The sequence below is a fragment of the Oncorhynchus gorbuscha genome, linkage group LG04 (assembly GCF_021184085.1).
Source record: "Oncorhynchus gorbuscha isolate QuinsamMale2020 ecotype Even-year linkage group LG04, OgorEven_v1.0, whole genome shotgun sequence".
NCBI classification, from domain to species: domain Eukaryota; kingdom Metazoa; phylum Chordata; class Actinopteri; order Salmoniformes; family Salmonidae; genus Oncorhynchus; species Oncorhynchus gorbuscha.
In genome coordinates this window covers 76,102,077-76,125,750 of record NC_060176.1, presented here as the reverse complement: position 1 = coordinate 76,125,750, position 23,674 = coordinate 76,102,077, and the positions used below count along the sequence as shown (strand labels likewise).

The window sequence follows — 23,674 nt, the reverse complement described above, 5'->3', positions numbered from 1 at the left end:
GGCAGAGACAGAGACAGAGACAGAGACACAGACAGACAGACAGACAGACAGACAGACAGACAGACAGACAGACAGACAGACAGACAGACAGACAGACAGACAGACAGACAGACAGACAGACAGACAGACAGACAGACAGACAGACAGACAGACAGACAGACAGACAGACAGACAGACAGACAGACAAGACAGACAGACAGACAGACAGACAGACAGACAGACAGACAGACAGACAGACAGACAGACAGACAGACAGACAGACAGACAGACAGACAGACAGACAGAGACAGGATAGATGGACACAGACAAATACAGTGGTTCTTCCTTTAAAAGTTGCGTCGTACCGCAGCCCAGCTTGTGGGCTGCCGCAGAATTCTATGGCACGTTATTTAAGTGTCAGCTATTGTGCCATTAATGCTAGTTAGTGCTAGTTTGACCACCAGAAGGCATGTATGAGAAGCATTTGACTGTTTTTAATAGTGGCTGTACTAGAGAATTTAAAACATTTTTTTGTAAGAACATAGTATATGGGACTGATTTCACGAAAATTTCGCTTAATTAATTAGATTAATATTATGGTGCATCTATTCCAAGAAAAATGAAAAACAAACCCTCAGGTTTTCCGTTAGGAAAATAGGCCGAAGAGCAAAATAATCCTAACATTCACACACCCTAATTGTAGTCTAACCAATACCCAAACGGAGATTCAGTGAAAATAAAAATCTTGTTGATTTATCAAGACCAGTCACCATGCTTGTCTCAAATCCTATAATAACAATTGGATGACATTGGGTGTTACAGTAAGCAACAATTTGTTGCCTTCGTTAGACTGCTTTATTCTTAAAAGAACTCCAGCGCAGATAAGAGAAAGAAGACTTAAATAATTAAACAATAAAGCGATTGAATTCACAAATGCTTTTGACTGTTTTTAATATTGACCATCAACCAAAAACACAGCATCTATATGCAATGGGAATATTATAAACGTGAAATAAGTCTTTGTTCTGACTTTCATTTGGTCAAAAACACACAAATATCAAATGAAAACAGTCTGATCTCAACAAAAGCCAACCTAACTAAGACATTAATTTCATTGGTTGCCATGGTGAATAATCCAATAATAATTGGTAGGACACATAAAAGGAAACATCAAAGGAATCTCTAAATGAAAATACTGGCAGACCAATAAAATGTCCTTGTATAGTAGTAGATTAATTCTTATGGCTGGGAGACACTATTTCCACGTTCGGATGAAAAGCATGCCCAGAGTAAACTGCCTGCTACTCAGGCCCAGAAGCTAAGATATGCATATTATTAATAGATTGGGATAGAAAACACTCTGAAGTTTGTAAAACTGTTTGAATGATGTCTGTGAGTTCAACAGAACTCATATGGCAGGCGAAAACCTGAGAAAAATCCAACTAGGAAGTGGGAAATCTGAGGTTTGTAGTTTTTCAAGTGATTGCCTATCCAATATGGAGTGACAATTTGGTCCGATTGCACTTCCTAAGGCTTCCACTAGATGTCAACAGTCTTTTGGAGCATTGTGAAAGGGGAGTGAATAAGAGCTATTTGAACCAGGGGTCTGGTTGAAAGCCTTTAGTTTAGTCACGCGCGCGGCCGTGAGCACGAGCTCTGTTCCTTTTCATTTCTAAAGACAAAGGAATTGTCCGGTTGAAACATTATTGAAGATTTATGATAAAAACATCCTAAAGATTGATTCTATACATCGTTTGACATGTGTCTACAAACTGTAATATAACTTATTAAACTTTTCGTCTGGACTTAGTGCTTGCGCCTTGTGCATTTGGATTACTGGACTAAACACGCAAACAAAAAGGAGGTATTTGGACATAAATAATGGACTTTATCGAACAAAATAAACATTTATTGTGGAACTGGGATTCCTGGAAGTGCATTCCGGTGAAGATCATCAAAGGTAAGTGAATATTTATAATGCTATTTCTGACTTTTTTTGACTCCACAACATGGTGGGTATCTGTATGGTGGCTGAGTGCTGTACTCAGATTATTGCATGGTGTGCTTTTGCCGTAAAGCTTTTTTGAAATCTGACACAGCGGTTTTATTAAGGAGAAGTATATCTTTAATTCTATGCACAACACTTGTGTCTTTCATCAACGTTCATGATGAGTATTCCTGTAAATTGATGTGTTTCTCTGCAAAATCACCGGATGTTTTGGAGGCAAAACATTACTGAACATAACGCGCCAATGTAAACTGAGATTTTTGGATATAAATATGAACTTTATCGAAAAAATTTATTGTGTAACATGAAGTCCTATGAGTGCCATCTGATGAAGATCATCAAAGGTTAGTGATTCATTTTATCTCTATTTCAGTTTTTTGTGACTCCTTTCTTTGGCTGGAAAATGGCTGTTTCTAGTTAGAAATGTAAAACTTAGTCAAAACTATCTTTTTGTAAAGATTGAAGTCTATTGTCCTGCTAATAGCCCATCATAGAAACTTTGCTCCCATAACGTTTAGGTCTGAGGTAGGTTATAATAATCCATGCCTCCTGGGCATGTTTAAAAGACCAATGGTTATGGGTGGAGTTAGAATTTTGTATGTTAGAAGTATTAAAATAAACCAATGTCGGCCTTTAAATGCTTTATTATCCAAATGTTTAAAGTGCGTGTGGGTGACACAGAGAAGGTATTTAGACAGGTATTTTCATCAAGGACACGTTGTTTGCAGAGTCCACAAACAGGAGGTGGTGTTCCAGAGCTCACAGGTGTGCCTGGCATGGATTGTGACTCCATGTCATTCCTCACTCTCTTCAACGCGTCATTCTCCGCCTGACTCTCTGCCAATACCACCTGGCTCTGGACCAATGCATCAGCTGATTCATTTTACAATCACGGGTTTCAGTTAGAACAATATGGCGCTGTACAACGGAGTACTGAGGCACTGGTCGAGAGTACTGTAATCCTAAACTACTAAGTGACTGCAAGTGAAGAGCAAAATAATTCTAACATTTCCAAATAAAAATCAGATTGATTTACCAAGACCCCATTCAGTAATAATAATAATTGTTGGTTAACAAAAGGCTTTCGGAACACATTAGGAGGCGGCTTCAGTATATCTTCAATATAATCATTCATTTAGAAGGTTAAACCTTTTAGGCCTGCAGTCAGTTATAATAAACGGAAAATTGCTTCTTAATTCATAAACTATGTGCCATGGAATCGGTATATATTTTTATGAATCACTATTTTCTTTAACCAATTTTGGTCTTTAATGCAGGGTCGACAGACAAGTTCCTTACTTTTCCCCCATTTTTAGAGAGAGAGAAACCAAAAGCTCAATGTGCCTATTTTTCGATAATCATCACTCCACATGTCAAGTGAAATTCCCCCATTGTATTTACTCAAGTCCCTTAACTCCAGGACCATAAACCGTTTTTGTTGTTGTTGCCTGATGCAGGACTCTAGTGCATTTCTTAAAGGGTCACATTCAAATAATATGATGTGAGGCAGGCAGTTAAAACAAGTATTTAATAAAGTATTTGTACAATGAATGCTTTCTTCCATTTTCAGTGCTTAGTGAGAAGTGTTGACATTTTGAAATGTCCTATCGGCGAAGGAGAAGGCTGAAGGATGTTTCGGGGACGTTGTCAACCCCCACTCAGCGACAGAGTAGTGGGGCTTTTTCTGACAGCCCACCTGTAATAACCTCAGGAAAGGGAATGGTGTAGAGAGAGAGAGAGAGAGAGAGAGAGAGAGAGAGAGAGAGAGAGAGAGAGAGAGAGAGAGAGAGAGAGAGAGAGAGAGACTGTGGACACTTACTATGACTCTTCCTGACATCTGTCTAATCAACCAATCAACCAGCAGCAGCAGAACAACACCACATTTCCCTCACCTTAGCCCATTGACAGCACTGGACACCTAAATGAGTGGTGACTATGCAAAGTATTACAAACGTTATAGGGGAATGGGTCAATTCTTTAAGTATTCAGAAAACTCTAATATCCCACAGGGAAAACTTCGGGCGGGTATCCCCTCTGAAAGTCCAATGTGTTGAGAGTGGAAGAGAAAGGGAGGGAAAAAGGTATCAAGCTTAACCGTTTGCTATGAAATTCCTTCTGACAAATACTGAGATTTGAGGAAATAGTAGCTGCAACTGGTATAGAGTAAACTGTTGGCAGTGCCTTCATCTTCTATAACTCCTGGAAGCCTGCAAGAAGGAGAGATCCCACGCTGCCACCAGGGACAGACCAGGACCAGAAATAAGCCCAGGCATTTCTAACACACCGGCCCATTGTTTCCCCTTGAGGCCCACATTATTAGCCAAATAATTATAATTTTGTGCAACAATTTGTTTTTGACAGGCCTACTAGTTTAAAGCAGGACCAGCCCAATTGGCATTTGCCCAAACTGCCCTATAGCCAGACCGCATTATCTTCCAAGAGAATTCTCTTAGATTATAGTCACAGACTTGTATACCCCCCCCCCCACCCACCACCACCAACCCCTCCAAGCAGATACACTGTCGGCCCTAAAAGAACTTCACTGGACTCTATATAAACTGGAAACCATACATCCCAAGGCTGCATTTACTGTAGCCAGGAATTTTAACAAAGCTAAACTGAGAACAAGACTTCATAAATTCTATCAGCATATCGAATGCGCGACACGGGCTGCTAGCATTCTGGATTATTGGTACTCTAACTTCCGCGATGCAGACAAAGCCCTCCCCCGCCCTGCCTCTGCAAATCTGACCATGACTCCATTTTGTTGCTCCCAGCCTATAGACAGAAACTAAAACAGGAAAAGCCCATGCTCAGGTCTGTCCAACGCTTGTCTGACCAATCGGATTCCACGCTTTAGGATTGCTTCAATCACGTGGGCGGGGATATGTTCCAGATAGACTCAGACAACAACATTGATGTATATGCTGAGTCTGTGAGCGAGTTTATTAGCAAGTGCATCAGAGATGTCGTACCCACTGTGACTATTAAATAATTTCCTAACCAGAAACTGTGGATTGATGGCAGCATTCGGACAAAACTGAAAGCTTGAACCACCCCTTGTAATCATGGCAAGGTGAACTGGACACATGACCGAATACAAACAGTGCAGCTATTCCCTCCGCAAGGCAATCGAACAAGCAAAGCGTCAGTATAGAACCAAAGTAGAGCCGCAATTCAACGGCTCAAACGCGAGACGTAAGTGGTAGCATCTACAGTCAATCACGGACGTCACAGGAAAGCTCTCCTCTGTCTGGGGAGTGTTTATCAGCAGCACTAGCTCCTTCTCTCTGCTGCCTCAGTCTCTCCAGGTTAGGAAAAGGAGACCCCCTCTCTCACTGCCACTGACAACAACTGGTGCAGCAAATTGTTTACGGCTGCAGAAAGCTGGTGGCCCATTACTACAATAATTTGCACCAAAGGCGCATTTCTCTCTCCTCCCCTTCTTTTCAAGCGTACCTTTATGAGTCGGTATCTCAGGCCTGCTAGGGATTTCTGGGTTCAAACCACTCTCACCAATTGCCAGCGTTTTTATTCCATTACGCGCTAGCATGTCTCCTGAGGTTTGAGCAGGAATTCCGGGCCCGGGTGGGTGGAATTAATTGGTCATGTTCCTACAACTGTGGATTAGAAACAGCAGCCCTCGTAAATTGTACAGAAGCACTGTTTTTTGGGGAGAGTGGGGGACTTTGCCTGCCTGGTGGACTAGCGCTTGCCAAAGCTCTCTCTCTCTCTTTCACTCTTTCACTCTCTCTCTCGCTCTCTGTCCAATCAAGGAAGTCATTTAAACATAGCAAGATATTTCTCTTTGTTTCAATGTGAAACTGCTATACTCCTCAGATATCTTTGTTAGAAAGATGTCTAACCTTCTAGAATAGAAAAGTGTGGAGTACACATCTAACCTTCTAGACTAGAACAGGGTTGGGTACTACTATACATCTAACCTTCTAGAATAGAACAGGGTGGGGTATCCATCTAATCTTCTAGAATAGAACAGGGTGGGGTACTACTATACATCTAACCTTCTAGACTAGAACCAGGTGGGGTACTACTATACATCTAACCTTCTAGACTAGAACAGGGTGGGGTACTACTATACATCTAACTTTCTAGACTAGAACAGGGTGGGGTACTACTATACATCTAACCTTCTAGACTAGAACAGGGTGGGGTACTACTATACATCTAACCTTCTAGACTAGAACAGGGTGGGGTACTACTATACATCTAACCTTCTAGACTAGAACAGGGTGGAGGATACATCTGACCTTCTAGAATAGAACAGGGTGGGGTACTACTATACATCTAATCTTCTAGACTAGAACAGGGTGGGGTACTACTATACATCTAACCTTCTAGACTAGAACAGGGTGGGCTACTACTATACATCTAACCTTCTAGACTAGAACAGGGTGGGGTATACATCTAACCTTCTAGACTAGAACAGGGTGGGGTATACATCTAACCTTCTAGAATAGAACAGGTTGGGGTACTACTATACATCTAACCTTCTAGACTAGAACAGGGTGGGGTACTACTATACATCTAACCTTCTAGACTAGAACAGGGTGGGGTATACATCTAACCTTCTAGACTAGAACAGGGTGGGGTACTACTATACATCTAACCTTCTAGACTAGAACAGGGTGGGGTATACATCTAACCTTCTAGACTAGAACAGGGTGGGGGTATACATCTAACCTTCTAGACTAGAACAGGGTGGGCTACTACTATACATCTAATCTTCTAGACTAGAAAAGGGTGGGGTACTACTATACATCTAACCTTCTAGACTAGAACAGGGTGGGCTACTACTATACATCTAATCTTCTAGACTAGAAAAGGGTGGGGTACTACTATACATCTAACCTTCTAGACTAGAACAGGGTGGGGTACTACTATACATCTAACCTTCTAGACTAGAACAGGGTGGGGTACTACTATACATCTAATCTTCTAGACTAGAACAGGGTGGGGTACTACTATACATCTAACCTTCTAGACTAGAACAGGGTGGGGTACTACTATACATCTAACCTTCTAGACTAGAACAGGTTGGGGTACTACTATACATCTAATCTTCTAGACTAGAACAGGGTGGGGTACTACTATACATCTAACCTTCTAGACTAGAACAGGGTGGGGTACTACTATACATCTAACCTTCTAGACTAGAATAGGTTGGGGTACTACTATACATCTAATCTTCTAGACTAGAACAGGTTGGGGTACTACTATACATCTAATCTTCTAGACTAGAACAGGGTGGGGTACTACTATACATCTAACCTTCTAGACTAGAACAGGGTGGGGTACTACTATACATCTAACCTTCTAGACTAGAACAGGGTGGGGTACTACTATACATCTAATCTTCTAGACTAGAACAGGGTGGGGTATACATCTAACCTTCTAGACTAGAACAGGGTGGGGTACTACTATACATCTAACCTTCTAGACTAGAACAGGGTGGGGTACTACTATACATCTAACCTTCTAGACTAGAACAGGGTGGGGTACTACTATACATCTAAACTTCTAGACTAGAACAGGGTGGGGTACTACTATACATCTAACCTTCTAGACTAGAACAGGGTGGGGTACTACTATACTTCTAACCTTCTAGACTAGAACAGGGTGGAGGATACATCTAACCTTCTAGACTAGAACAGGTTGGGGTACTACTATACATCTAACCTTCTAGACTAGAACAGGGTTGGGTACTACTATACATCTAACCTTCTAGACTAGAACAGGTTGGGGTACTACTATACATCTAACCTTCTAGACTAGAACAGGGTGGGGTACTACTATACATCTAACCTTCTAGACTAGAACAGGGTGGGGTACTACTATACATCTGACCTTCTAGACTAGAACAGGGTGGAGGATACATCTAACCTTCTAGACTAGAACAGGGTGGGGTACTACTATACATCTAACCTTCTAGACTAGAACAGGGTGGGGTACTACTATACATCTAACCTTCTAGACTAGAACAGGGTGGGGTACTACTATACATCTAACCTTCTAGACTAGAACAGGGTGGGGTATACATCTAATCTTCTAGACTAGAACAGGGTGGGGTATACATCTAACCTTCTAGACTAGAACAGGGTGGGGTATACATCTAACCTTCTAGACTAGAACAGGGTGGAGGATACATCTAACCTTCTAGACTAGAACAGGGTGGGGTACTACTATACATCTAACCTTCTAGACTAGAACAGGGTGGGGTACTACTATACATCTAACCTTCTAGACTAGAACAGGGTGGGGTACTACTATACATCTAACCTTCTAGACTAGAACAGGGTGGGGTACTACTATACATCTAACCTTCTAGACTAGAACAGGGTGGGGTATACATCTAATCTTCTAGACTAGAACAGGGTGGGGTATACATCTAACCTTCTAGACTAGAACAGGGTGGAGGATACATCTAACCTTCTAGACTAGAACAGGGTGGGGTACTACTATACATCTAACCTTCTAGACTAGAACAGGGTGGGGTACTACTATACATCTAACCTTCTAGACTAGAACAGGGTGGGGTACTACTATACATCTAACCTTCTAGACTAGAACAGGGTGGGGTACTACTATACATCTGACCTTCTAGACTAGAACAGGGTGGGGTACTACTATACATCTAACCTTCTAGACTAGAACAGGGTGAGGTACTACTATACATCTACCCTTCTAGACTAGAACAGGGTGGGGTACTACTATACATCTAACCTTCTAGACTAGAACAGGGTGGGGTACTACTATACATCTGACCTTCTAGACTAGAACAGGGTGGGGTACTACTATACATCTAACCTTCTAGACTAGAACAGGGTGGGGTACTACTATACATCTAACCTTCTAGACTAGAACAGGGTGGGGTACTACTATACATCTAACCTTCTAGACTAGAACAGGGTGGGGTACTACTATACATCTAACCTTCTAGACTAGAACAGGGTGGGGTACTACTATACATCTAACCTTCTAGACTAGAACAGGGTGGGGTACTACTATACATCTGACCTTCTAGACTAGAACAGGGTGGGGTACTACTATACATCGAACCTTCTAGACTAGAACAGGGTGGGGTACTACTATACATCTAACCTTCTAGACTAGAACAGGGTGGGGTACTACTATACATCTAACCTTCTAGACTAGAACAGGGTGGGGTACTACTATACATCTGACCTTCTAGACTAGAACAGGGTGGGGTACTACTATACATCTAACCTTCTAGACTAGAACAGGGTGGGGTACTACTATACATCTAACCTTCTAGACTAGAACAGGGTGGGGTACTACTATACATCTAACCTTCTAGACTAGAACAGGGTGGGGTACTACTATACATCTAACCTTCTAGACTAGAACAGGGTGGGGTACTACTATACATCTAACCTTCTAGACTAGAACAGGGTGGGGTACTACTATACAGTACTGTACCTTGTTCAAGGTGTCTTTCCAAACACAACTTCCAAGTGAGGATGGTGTGTTTGTGTGTGTGTGCGTGTGTGTGTGTGCGCGCGCGCGGGCGTGCGTCAGTGTGTGTCGGTGTGTGTCGGTGTGTGTGTGACTCCTGTGTCCTTTCTCTCTCCCAGTCCCTAGTGGGTTCTTAATCAACTGGTCTGTCAGCTAGGTGGTGGTTGATGTTGTACTTGTAGGCTCAAAGTCAGTCTATAGGTATTTCATCAAGGATAGCAACCTTTCAATGGCAAACGAAGAAGGAGGCTGGAGCCCACAGCTCAGCAGTACTCCGCTCAATAACAGAAACACTTGCTTGCACATTGCTTAGCAAATTCTTTTGGATGTATCACTGTCTAAGGGCCTACCAAAGAAAGGCAGCGAAAGCACACACAATATAACGTGTCTATCTCTGTGTTCATATTTTCAGTCATAAATCCTCTAGGGAATGAACAAACTGAATCAAACATGATGCCTCCTTGTAAAAGTTAATTACCAGAATTTAACCCCCCCCCCCCAAAAAAAAGACCACCGCATCCCTTGGTTTGTTGAACTTTCACAATATGGGGCTAGAAACAATTCCCTTCCCTCTTTATCACGCTAAAGTGAAATGTTGGCTTTGAGAGCAATTTCTATCCAGATCCAGACGAAATGAAAAAGTGCTTTAGGAGGGCTCAGGAGATGAAAAGACACACACTTTGCCATTTGCTTTGGGGATGTGGAGTGTTCATCACCGTCTATATTCTGGTGCAAGGATTCATGGGGGATGGTGTTGATTTTCGTGTGCACTGTAACTCTAGAAGAGGGAGACGTTACAGCGACATTGATGCTTTTGTTGTTATTGTTAAATGTTTACTTTCACAAGGCGGCAGGTAGCCTAGTGGTTAGAGTGTAGAGGCGGCAGGTAGCCTCGTGGTTAGAGTGTAGAGGCGGCAGGTAGCCTAGTGGTTAGAGTGTAGAGGCGGCAGGTAGCCTCGTGGTTAGAGTGTAGAGGCGGCAGGTAGCCTCGTGGTTAGAGTGTAGAGGCGGCAGGTAGCCTAGTGGTTAGAGTGTAGAGGCGGCAGGTAGCCTCGTGGTTAGAGTCTAGAGGCGGAAGGTAGCCTAGTGGTTAGAGTGTAGAGGAGGCAGGTAGCCTCGTGGTTAGAGTGTAGAGGCGGCAGGTAGCCTCGTGGTTAGAGTGTAGAGGCGGCAGGTAGCCTAGTGGTTAGAGTGTAGAGGCGGCAGGTAGCCTCGTGGTTAGAGTGTAGAGGCGGCAGGTAGCCTCGTGGTTAGAGTGTAGAGGCGGCAGGTAGCCTCGTGGTTAGAGTGTAGAAGCGGCAGGTAGCCTCGTGGTTAGAGTGTAGAGGCGGCAGGTAGCCTAGTGGTTAGAGCATTGAGCCAGTAACCAAAAGGTCGTTGGTTTGAATCCGTGAGCCGACAAGGTAAACCATCTGCTGATGTGCCCTTGAGCAAGCCACTTAACCCTAACTTGCACCCTGGGTTCTGGTACTACTATGGCTGACTCTGTAAAATAAACAACTTTCTGGCGTATGTGACATTAAACCATCTTCATTTTTCATCATCTCAAATATCAAATGATATCAGCTGACACTGTTTAATAATTCCTCTACCTTGGCCTGCTGTTGCGTAACAACTTGATCTATAAGTTCCTAATTTAGAACATTCTGTTGCCACAGAAACACCTCTCAAAACTTTGTGCTGTTCAACAGCGCCATATCTCCCCACATGCTCTTACACCACTCAGCAGGGCAACTATACTAAATGGGTGTTATATATGCCCAATCTTAAAAGGTGCAATATGCAAAGAAACGCTCTGCCATTTCCTGGTTTTAAAAAATTCTAATAGTTTGCCCAATTTCAATTGATGTGACTAAACAAGCATTAATTGTGTATAGAATCATTGTACCATCTAAACCGCTGTGAAATTTTTCATCACCGAAAATATTGTATTTTCAGCTGTTTGAAGCTGGTGTACAAAACCGCAAGTAAAAAAAAACACTTTTTATTTAACGAGGCAAGTCAGTTAAGAACAAATTCTTATTTTAAATGACAGCCAAGGAACACTGGGTTAACTGCCTGTTCAGGGGCAGAACAACAGATTTTGTACCTTGTCAACTCAGGGATTTGAACTTGCAACCTTTTGGTTACAAGTCCAATGCTCTTACTACTAGGCTACCCTACCCTAGGGTAGCACTTCTGTGTGTGCAGAGCTGCAATAGAACGACACCATTCTTTAATACATCTAATATGAAATGTGATAACAATAGTATCCTTAATTAGCATTGAAAAAGTGAATCTTCTCTCATTTTTATTTTATTTTATTTAACCTTTTTTTAAACTAGGTTATTTAAAAATAATAATCTCTCTCCATAATTTCTGAATCACACTTGTAACATCTGTAGGGTAGACTGTGGTTTGTCAATATGAAACAATTTAATTCACTTTCCACGAACCCATACTGCCAGTGCTAGCCCATTTCAAGCTAATTAGCTAGCTAATGTTAGCATATCCGCTAACTAGCACAACATAGCTAGCTAGCTAATGACATGGCACTAACTTGGCGGGGCGAGGGGCAGGTAGCCAAAACACGCACATACACTGGCAAAGACTTTCAGCTGGCAGACAGACAGACACTGGAAGACATTTCTGAGTGACAGAGCAAGGGCTTGAATAGACGCTTTGTTGCCAATTTATTGTGGTACTTGAAAAAAATACCTGGAAGGTAAAATAACGACATTAATCAGTTCCCATGCTTTTAAAATAATGGTTCTGTTTTTGAACGAGTATAGATCACTTTCGTTCCAGGTTCTGTTTTTCTTTTCCTCAAAGAATTGACTTAATTTTCCGGTTTTCAGAAACGAGTTCCAACCCCTTTGCTGAAGTACTGAAATTCTAACAAAGGAACCTTGTTTATTAATGTTGTCTGAACAATTTGAGAACATGAGTTTAAGTAGAATCATAAGTAAACATGTAGGAAACTTTATGCTGAAGTACTGAAATTCTAACAAAGGAACCTTGTTTATTAATGTTGTCTGAACAATTTGAGAACATGAGTTTAAGTAGAATCATAAGTAAACATGTAGGAAACTTTATGCTGAAGTACTGAGATTCTAACAAAGGAACCTTGTTTATTAATGTTGTCTGAACAATTTGAGAACATGAGTTTAAGTAGAATCATAAGTAAACATGTAGGAAACTTTATGCTGAAGTACTGAGATTCTAACAAAGGAACCTTGTTTATTAATGTTGTCTGAACAATTTGAGAACATGAGTTTAAGTAGAATCATAAGTAAACATGTAGGAAACTTTATGCTGAAGTACTGAGATTCTAACAAAGGAACCTTGTTTATTAATGTTGTCTGAACAATTTGAGAACATGAGTTTAAGTAGAATCATAAGTAAACATGTAGGAAACTTTATGCTGAAGTACTGAGATTCTAACAAAGGAACCTTGTTTATTAATGTTGTCTGAACAATTTGAGAACATGAGTTTAAGTAGAATCATAAGTAAACATGTAGGAAACTTTATGCTGAAGTACTGAGATTCTAACAAAGGAACCTTGTTTATTAATGTTGTCTGAACAATTTGAGAACATGAGTTTAAGTAGAATCATAAAGTAAACATGTAGGAAACTTTATGCTGAAGTACTGAGATTCTAACAAAGGAACCTTGTTTATTAATGTTGTCTGAACAATTTGAGAACATGAGTTTAAGTAGAATCATAAAGTAAACATGTAGGAAACTTTATGCTGAAGTACTGAGATTCTAACAAAGGAACCTTGTTTATTAATGTTGTCTGAACAATTTGAGAACATGAGTTTAAGTAGAATCATAAAGTAAACATGTAGGAAACTTTATGCTGAAGTACTGAGATTCTAACAAAGGAACCTTGTTTATTAATGTTGTCTGAACAATTTGAGAACATGAGTTTAAGTAGAATCATAAAGTAAACATGTAGGAAACTTTATGCTGAAGTACTGAGATTCTAACAAAGGAACCTTGTTTATTAATGTTGTCTGAACAATTTGAGAACATGAGTTTAAGTAGAATCATAAGTAAACATGTAGGAAACTTTATGCTGAAGTACTGAGATTCTCACAGAATAACGTTGTTGCTTAACGTTCTATTTGAAAACATTCCCACACCAGTTGGAGAACTTTCCTAGAACATTACCCAAAGTGAAATTAAATGTAATCATGTTTGAACTTTTAGGAAAATGTTCTGTTAATAAGGTAATAAAAGTTCTTTGTAAAGTTCCTTAAATGTGCTGAGAATGTCCCAAAGCCAAGCAACTATCCCTGCACCATTCCCAGAACGTTGTGGGAAAGTTGTATGCAAAATAACCATAGGACAACCTCACTCTCACCAAGCGCTAAGAAACACATGGTTCTCATGAATGTTATGTGTTAGCTGGGTATAAAGAATCTCGTGCCATATGGAACACGGCCCTACCGCGGTTTCTCCTTCCTTGTTTTCCCAATGTATTTCTCACTGTCTGAGTCACCCAAGGCTTGTGCCATGTTTAGTCATGTTGTTTGACATTCATGTGTTTTTACACCACTTTTCCATTCCCGAGAACTGAAGGTAAACAACGTTAGAATCATAGTCGATGTCATTAGAGAACAAACACTTCTTCTCACTTCTCTCTGTCCGTTCCCACTGGACTTTATAGACATTTCTCAACACTTATCTTGGAGCAGCTAGGTAGCTAGGCAGCTGGAGAACGGTTCAGTGGCTCGGATGGAGACGCTGGTGTTTCTGTGTGTCGGTGGATGTCTGCTACTGTAACTCACTGAGAAAGCCAGTCACGCCCAAAGAACTCCACCAAGCACTAAACATATGGGGAGACAGGCACAAACACAGACACAGACGCACTGCCCACAGGACTGGCTGGCTTCCTTAGGGCCTCGCTTCCTGATTGCTATGCACGCACACGCATCAGCAGTGGTGACAGAACAAATTGCTGGCCTCTGAAATGTCTGGTCTAAGAGAGCTCAGTTTGTCTCGGTGCTTACGGCCTGCCACAGAGCTGATCTATTGAAGGAGAAAGGCTTGATGTGATGGTGAGCTAAATCATCGGCAAGAGAGTTTGTGACCCTGTGTGTGTGTGTGTGTGTGTGTGTGTGTGTGTGTGTGTGTGTGTGTGTGTGTGTGTGTGTGTGTGTGTGTGTGTGTGTGTGTGTGTGTGTGTGTGTGTGTGTGTGTGTGTGTGTGTGTGTGTGTGTGTGTGTGTGTGTGTGTGTGTGTGCGTACAGTGCGTCCTCTGCTTTATCACAGATCGAAAAAGGTTCCCAGCATCTGCCGATAAGTCACTGTTTAAGTGCCCTGCTACGGTAAGAACAACAAATCACAGACACAATTAATATCCTCAATTATGTGTATGGACTATACATACCACCCCGGAGCTTTTATGGCTAAAACATTGATCACCATTTTCCAACAACAAAGTGCACATTTATTTATCGCCCTAAAGTGTTACTCTACCAATGATTAAACAGCCTGTTGGCGCTTGGAAAAAGAGGGGGGTGGGGGGGGGGGGTTTAAATGGGTCTCACTTTATTTCCATTGCATGGAAGGGAATGCATTTGCTCAGCAAGGTTGTCTGCCAGAAAGCATTTTAATCTGAAGTGGAGATTCTTATAGGACAGGAGAAAGGATTTAGTTTGATTTGAAGTACAGGTAATCGCCTGGGGTGGATGGATATCACTCCTGATCATGTGCAACACAGTTGTAGCTGGTGATAGAGACAGAAACAGCGACTTGGGGCGACTGCTAGAGCCACGGTCACGTTCCAGGCTGGCGACATTGTGGATGTTACGGCCAACCGTAAAATAACCCTGAGCGACGACTGCTCTCAGGGAGCGCTCACAAAGTTTGCTTGCACATGCAGTGGGACAAATTAACCAAGGGCAAAGCCACGCTAAGCCCTCGTCATTTTTAACATGATCATATAGGAAGAACGTGTGGTCCAGTCAACCGTAGAGGGACAGACGGTCTGTCCTCCAACACGACTGAATGAAAGAGGTCCTCTGTGGGAAATCTAGGACATCTGAATGGAACAAAACAGGCACTTTACAGTTGCTGCTTAAAATCATACCCTAAGTCCTTTCTTCGAATCTTCAAATTTACAACCAACTCCAACTTCCAAAAAATGACATTATTATGTGTATTTCATTCACAGTTCTCTCTGTCGGATCTAAAGAATTTCAGTGTCGACTCAGAGTCAAGCATTCCTACTGTGGACCTGCAACCCAGTGAGTAGAGTCAAAGTGGACGGGCATAGCATTTATCCAGACCTAGTGAGTTGTAACATCCCTGTGAGCTCCCAGTGCGGAAGCCCTATGGAGGATATGAGACAAGACTGTTACTGCCATCAGAGCCTCCTCTCTCCTCTTTCTCCCTGATCTCTCCTCTCTCTCCCTCCCTCTTTCTCCCTGATCTCTCCTCTCTCTCTCCCTCCCTCTTTCTCCCTGATCTCTCCTCTCTCTCTCCTCTTTCTCCCTGATCTCTCCTCTCTCTCTCCCTCCCTCTTTCTCCCTGATCTCTCCTCTCTCTCTCCCTCCCTCTTTCTCCCTGATCTCTCCTCTCTCTCTCCCTCCCTCTCATTCCCTGAACTCTCCTTCTCTCTCCCTCCCTCTTTCTCCCTGATCTCTTTCTCCCTGATCTCTCCTCTCTCTCTCCCTCCCTCTCATTCCCTGATCTCTCCTCTCTCTCTCCCTCCCCCTTCTCCCTGATCTCTCCTCTCTCTCTCCCTCCCTCTTTCTCCATAAACTCTCCTTCTCTCTCTCTCCCTCCCTCTTTCTCCCTGATCTCTCCTCTCTCTCTCCCTCCATCTTTCTCCCTGATCTCTCCTCTCTCTCTCCCTCCCTCTTTCTCCATAAACTCTCCTTCTCTCTCTCTCACTCCCTCTTTCTCCCTGATCTCTCCTCTCTCTCTCCCTCCCTCTTTCTCCCTAAACTCTCCTTCTCTCTCTCTCCCTCCCTCTTTCTCCATAAACTCTCCTTCTCTCTCTCTCCCTCCCTCTTTCTCCATAAACTCTCCTTCTCTCTCTCCCTCCCTCTTTCTCCATAAACTCTCCTTCTCTCTCTCTCCCTCCCTCTTTCTCCCTAAACTCTCCTTCTCTCTCTCTCCCTCCCTCTTTCTCCCTAAACTCTCCTTCTCTCTCTCTCCCTCCCTCTTTCTCCCTAAACTCTCCTTCTCTCTCTCTCTCCCTCCCTCTTTCTCCATAAACTCTCCTTCTCTCTCTCTCCCTCCCTCTTTCTCCATAAACTCTCCTTCTCTCTCTCCCTCCCTCTTTCTCCCTGAACTCTCCTTCTCTCTCCCTCCCTCTTTCTCCCTGATCTCTCCTCTCTCTCTCCCTCCCTCTTTCTCCCTGAACTCTCATTCCCTGATCTCTCCTCTCTCTCTCCCTCTCTCTTTCTCCCTGAACTCTCCTTCTCTCTCTCTCCCTCTTTCTCCCTGATCTCTCCTCTCTCTCTCCCTCCCTCTTTCTCCCTAAACTCTCCTTCTCTCTCTCTCTCCCTCCCTCTTTCTCCCTGAACTCTCATTCTCTCTCTCTCCCTCTTTTTCCCTGATATCCCCTTCTCACTCTCTCTCTCCCTCTCTGTCTCCCGCTATCTCCCTGATCTCTCCTTCTTTCTCTCTGATCTCTCTCTTTCCTTTGGAAAGGGCCACACACTGTCTGGCTAAGTAAATAACTGCCCCGGTCCCATCAACAGTTTCACCTCGGTCCGGTCCCCAGCCAAAATCAGCACATTACCTGCCTTTCATGGGGCTCGCAGGACTAGTCATGTGATGCCGACGGAGGAGAGCGGCGTAGAGAATTTACGAGACCGTCAGGGATCTCCCCCAGACATCCTGCTTTCCAGACTACTGAATGAAACTTGAATAAATTCTGCGTTATATTAGACCTTAAACTATCCGATCTGTTTGACTAATCCTGTGTACTTTTATGGCCTCAGAGTGACCCATCCGTCACAATGACCACTGTCTCTCCTGTTGACCTCCAGACAACCCCACTAAGCCCAGGGAGAGGGCAGTATTTTTCAGCTATAGAGCAAGACAAACACGTTCTACAGGAAGCACTGGGACCACATTCACACACACAGGAATATTGTTTGTATAATTTGTTGTAATATTGTTGTATTATAAATGTGTGTGACAATCCTTGTCTGTCAGTGTATCAGTGTTGTTCTACTTGTCATGTTTTATTTTTTTTGTGGACCCCAAGAAGAGTAGCTGATTCTTCTGCAAAAGCTAATGGGGATACAAATAAACAAATACATAAATCAACGTGTCTCTCTCTTCTGTTAGCGGCATAATTTTGACCGGTTGAAGGTGAACCCCTTTCAAACTCTCTTACTTCAAGTGCTGGTCATTCACTCTCAATGTACATTCCAAATGTCAACCTATTCCTTATATAGTGTACTTCTTTTGACCAGGGCCCTCAAGGGACTGTATTATTACTGGCCAATCAGAGAGGGGACTGTACAATCAGTATTATTACTGGCCAATCAGAGAGGGGACTGTACAATCAGTATTATTACTGGCCAATCAGAGAGGGGACTGTACAATCAGTATTATTACTGGCTAATCAGAGAGGGGACTGTACAATCAGTATTATTACTGGCTAATCAGAGAGGGGACTGTACAATCAGTATTATTACTGGCCAATCAGAGAGGGGACTGTACAATCAGTAGTATTACTGGCCAATCAGAGAGGGGACTGTACAATCAGTATTATTACTGGCTAATCAGAGAGGGGACTGTACAATCAGTATTATTACTGGCCAATCAGAGAGGGGACTGTACAATCAGTATTATTACTGGCCAATCAGAGAGGGGACTGTACAATCAGTATTATTACTGGCTAATCAGAGAGGGGACTGTACAATCAGTATTATTACTGGCCAATCAGAGAGGGGACTGTACAATCAGTAGTATTACTGGCCAATCAGAGAGGGGACTGTACAATCAGTATTATTACTGGCCAATCAGAGAGGGGACTGTACAATCAGTATTATTACAATATTATTACTGGCCAATCAGAGAGGGGACTGTCCAAACAGTATTATTACTGGCCAATCAGAGAGGGGACTGTATGATCAGTACATCAGATTCCGATTCAGAGACTGGCCTGGTGATTGAAACTTAAGCTTCGTCTTCTACAAGCCATTCCCCCTTATAAACTACGTCCTTCAGTGAAACCTCTCAGTGTGTGATAGGGCAGTAGGGGAATGTGCTGGCGTGTGTGTGTGTTTGTGTGTGTGTGTGTGTGTGTGTGTGTGTGTGTGTGTGTGTGTGTGTGTGTGTGTGTGTGTGTGTGTGTGTGTGTGTGTGTGTGTGTGTGTGTGTGTGTGTGTGTGTGTGTGTGTGTGTGTGTGTGTGTGTGTGTGTGCGACTCACATGCGATGCGTACGTGGGCTTTACGACTCTTGGTGGTTCCTGCAGAGCTCCAGGCTACACACTGACACCAGAAGTCCTCTGGCCCAAACAGTTCATCTACCTGCTGCCGAAAGATCTCGATGCTGGCCTCACGCACCACCAGTCCTGCACAGGGGAGGGAGATAATGGCGTCAACACCCACAGTACACTCTCTGAGAGGGATATTCAGTGAACATACACTAAATCTGTTTGGATACTCTGGCCATACAGCACATAGATACAAATCATTGAGAATACATGGCCAATATATTACATTACACATTGAAATTACATGTCCAATATATTACATTACACATTGAGAATACATGGGCATTATATTACATTACACATTGAAATTACATGTCCAATATATTACATTACACATTGAGAATACATTACCATTATATTACATTACACATTGAGAATACATTACCATTTCATTACATTACACATTGATATTACATGGGCATTATATTACATTACACATTGATATTACATGGGCATTATATTACATTACACATTGAAATTACATGTCCAATATATTACATTACACATTGAGAATACATTACCATTATATTACATTACACATTGAGAATACATTACCATTTCATTACATTACACATTGATATTACATGGGCATTATATTACATTACACATTGATATTACATGGGCATTATATTACATTACACATTGAAATTACATGTCCAATATATTACATTACACATTGAGAATACATTACCATTATATTACATTACACATTGAGAATACATTACCATTTCATTACATTACACATTGATATTACATGGGCATTATATTACATTACACATTGATATTACATGGGCATTATATTACATTACACATTGATATTACATGGGCATTATATTACATTACACATTGATATTACATGGGCATTATATTACATTACACATTGATATTACATGGGCATTATATTACATTACACATTGATATTACATGGGCATTATATTACATTACACATTGAGAATACATGGGCATTATATTACATTACACATTGAGAATACATGACCATTTCATTACATTACACATTGATATTACATGGGCATTATATTACATTACACATTGATATTACATGGGCATTATATTACATTACACATTGATATTACATGGGCATTAAATTACATTACACATTGATATTACATGGGCATTATATTACATTACACATTGAGATTACATGGGCATTATATTACATTACACATTGAGATTACATGGGCATTATATTACATTACACATTGAGATTACATGGGCAGTGCATTGGTAGTATTGTTGGAATGGCACTGCAAGTATGCAGTAAAATCATTACGAGACTTTGGGACCGATTTGGTTACACATGTCAAGCCTGATTTGAACTTCAACAGCGGTGAGAGCCAATGTCCATAGTGAGACCATGTGGACCACCCAAACCTGTAAATACAGTACAGTGTTAAACACAAAGAATGTTCTTTCTCTTTCCTTGCTACCACTCCTCTTCCTCTTTCACATGTATCTTCTGAAACCACTGCACTGAATTACCAGGGCTTTAAGTAGCAGATGCAGGGGGGCAAAAGAGGGAGCAGGGACTGAGGGAGGGAGGTGGAGGAAGGTGGAGGGAGGGAGGGAGGGAGGGAGGTGGAGGGAGGGAGAGAGAGGGAGGTGGAGGAAGGGACAGAGAGGGAGGTGGAGGGAGGAAGAGAGAGGGAGGTAGAAGGAGGGAGGGGTGGAGGGAGGGAGGGAAAGAGAGGAAGGTAGAGGGAGGAAGAGAGAGGGAGGTGGAGGGAGGAAGAGAGAGGGAGGTAGAGATAGGGAGGTAGAGGGAGGGAAAGAGAGGGAGGGAGGGAGGGATGTGGAGGGAGGGAGGAATAGGGATGTGGAGGGAGGAAGAGAGAGGGGTGGAGGGAGGGAGAGAGAGGGAGGTAGAGGGAGGGAGAGAGAGGGAGGTAGAGGGAGGGAGAGAGAGGGAGGTGGAGGGAGGAAGAGAGAGGGAGGTGGAGGGAGGAAGAGGGAGTGAGGTAGACGGAGGGATAGGGATGTGGAGGGAGGGAGGGATAGGGAAGTGGAGGGAGGGAGAGAGAGGGAGGTAGAGGGAGGGAGGGATAGGGAAGTGGAGGGAGGGAGAGAGAGGGAGGTAGAGGGAGGGAGAGAGAGAGAGGGAGGTGGAGGGAGGGAGAGGGAGGTAGAGGGAGGGAGAGAGAGGGAGGTGGAGGGAGGGAGGTAGAGAGAGGGAGGTAGAGGGAGGGAGAGAGGGAGGTAGAGGGAGGGAGAGAGAGGGAGGTGGAGGGAGGGAGGTAGAGAGAGGGAGGTAGAGGGAGGGAGAGAGAGGGAGGTGGAGGGAGGTAGAGAGAGGGAGGTGGAGGGAGGGAGAGAGAGGGAGGTAGAGGGAGGGAGAGAGAGGGAGGTAGAGGGAGGGAGAGAGAGGGAGGTAGAGGGAGGGAGAGAGAGGGAGGGAGGGAGAGAGAGGGAGGTAGAGGGAGGGAGAGAGAGGGAGGTAGAGGGAGGGAGAGAGAGGGAGGTAGAGGGAGGGAGAGAGAGGGAGGTGGAGGGAGGGAGAGAGAGGGAGGTAGAGGGAGGGAGAGAGGGGGAGGGAGGGAAAGAGAGGGAGGTGGAGGGAGGGAGAGAGAGGGAGGTGGAGGGAGGGAGAGAGAGGGAGGTGGAGGGAGGAAGAGAGAGGGAGGTAGAGGGAGGGAGAGAGAGGGAGGTGGAGGGAGGGAGAGAGAGGGAGGTGGAGGGAGGGAGAGAGAGGGAGGTAGAGGGAGGAAGTGAGAGGGAGGTAGAGGGAGGGAGAGAGAGGGAGGTAGAGGGAGGGAGAGAGAGGGAGGTAGAGGGAGGGAGTGAGAGGGAGAGAGAGGGAGGTAGAGGGAGGTAGAGGGAGGGAGAGAGAGGGAGGTAGAGGGAGGGAGAGAGAGGGGAGAGGGAGGGAGAGAGAGGGAGGTAGAGGGAGGGAGAGAGAGGGAGGTAGAGGGAGGGAGAGAGAGGGAGGTAGAGGGAGGGAGAGAGAGGGAGGTAGAGGGAGGGAGAGAGAGGGAGGTAGAGGGAGGGAGAGAGAGGGAGGTAGAGGGAGGGAGAGAGAGGGAGGTGGAGGGAGGGAGAGAGAGGGAGGTAGAGGGAGGGAGAGAGAGGGAGGTAGAGGGAGGGAGAGAGAGGGAGGGAGAGGGAGGTAGAGGGAGGGAGAGAGAGGGAGGTAGAGGGAGGGAGAGGGAGGGAGAGAGAGGGAGGGAGAGGGAGGTAGAGGGAGGGAGAGAGAGGGAGGTAGAGGGAGGTAGAGGGAGGGAGAGAGAGGGAGGTAGAGGGAGGGAGAGAGAGGGAGGTAGAGGGAGGTAGAGGGAGGGAGGTAGAGGGAGGGAGAGAGAGGGAGGTGGAGGGAGGGAGAGAGAGGGAGGTAGAGGGAGGGAGAGATAGGGGGAGAGGGAGGGAGGTAGAGGGAGGGAGAGAGAGGGAGGTAGAGGGAGGGAGAGGGAGGGAGAGATAGGGAGGGAGAGGGAGGTAGAGGGAGGAGAGAGAGGGAGGTAGAGGGAGGGAGAGAGAGGGAGGTAGAGGGAGGGAGAGAGAGGGAGGTAGAGGGAGGTAGAGGGAGGGAGGTAGAGGGAGGGAGAGAGAGGGAGGTGGAGGGAGGGAGAGAGAGGGAGGTAGAGGGAGGGAGAGATAGGGGGGAGAGGGAGGTAGAGGGAGGGAGAGAGAGGGAGGTAGAGGGAGGGAGAGGGAGGGAGAGATAGGGAGGGAGAGGGAGGTAGAGGGAGGGAGAGAGAGGGAGGTAGAGGGAGGTAGAGGGAGGTAGAGGGAGGGAGAGAGAGGGAGGTAGAGGGAGGGAGAGAGAGGGAGGTAGAGGGAGGTAGAGGGAGGGAGGTAGAGGGAGGGAGAGAGAGGAAATCACTTGGCTGTTTATTTCAGGTTCAGGAGATTTACACAGACCCTTCTGATTGGCCAGTAATAACAGACCCTTTATAACAATCGGGCTCCTCGGTAGGGAGTCGGAGCTCCAGCTTAGTGCTCATGCAAAATTCAAACTACAGCCGTCAAGGTGGAAGAGCCAGGAGGAAGACTGCTGTAACACAGAGATCCTACTGTAGAGTAACAGTGCTGTAAAACAGAGATCCTACTGTAGAGAAACAGTGCTGTAACACAGAGATCCTACTGTAGAGAAACAGTGCTGTAACACAGAGATCCTACTGTAGAGTAACAGTGCTGTAACACTGTGTGTGTGTGTGTGTGTGTGTGTGTGTGTGTGTGTGTGTGTGTGTGTGTGTGTGTGTGTGTGTGTGTGTGTGTGTGTGTGTGTGTGTGTGTGTGTGTGTGTGTGTGTGTGTGTGTGTGTGTGTGTGTGTGTGTGTGTGTGTGTGTGTGTGTGTGTGTGTGTGTGTGTGCGTGTAAAGTAACAAGGAGAGAGAGCAGTAGAGAAAGAAACGATTGGGAGAGAGAGACTGGGCAGGAAGAGAGGAAAAGAATAGAGATAAATAATGTCCTGGTACAGAGAGAGACAGTAGACAGACAGAACAAGGTAGAACAGAGAGAGACAGAACAAGAGGAGCAGAGGGAGACAGAACAAGAGGAGCAGAGAGAGACAGAACAAGAGGGACAAGAGGAGCAGAGAGAGACAGTAGACAGACAGAACAAGAGGAGCAGAGAGAGACAGTAGACAGACAGACAGAACAAGAGACAGTAGACAGACAGAACAAGAGACAGTAGACAGACAGAACAAGAGGAGCAGAGAGAGACAGTAGACAGACGGAACAAGGGGAACAGAGAGAGACAGAACAAGAGGAACAGAGAGAGACAGT

At 44.2% G+C, this 23,674-nt stretch overlaps 1 protein-coding gene across 2 annotated transcripts in view; it reads right to left on the bottom strand.

The window, feature by feature from the left end:
• unc5ca (unc-5 netrin receptor Ca) overlaps nucleotides 1-23,674 on the bottom strand; it is a 359,680-nt gene that overhangs the window by 157,780 nt on the left and 178,226 nt on the right. For both annotated transcript variants that reach the window (XM_046348101.1, XM_046348102.1), the window contains exon 3: nucleotides 18,870-19,013. In XM_046348101.1, coding sequence (XP_046204057.1) covers nucleotides 18,870-19,013 — 144 coding nt within the window. The remainder of the gene's footprint in view (nucleotides 1-18,869; nucleotides 19,014-23,674) is intronic.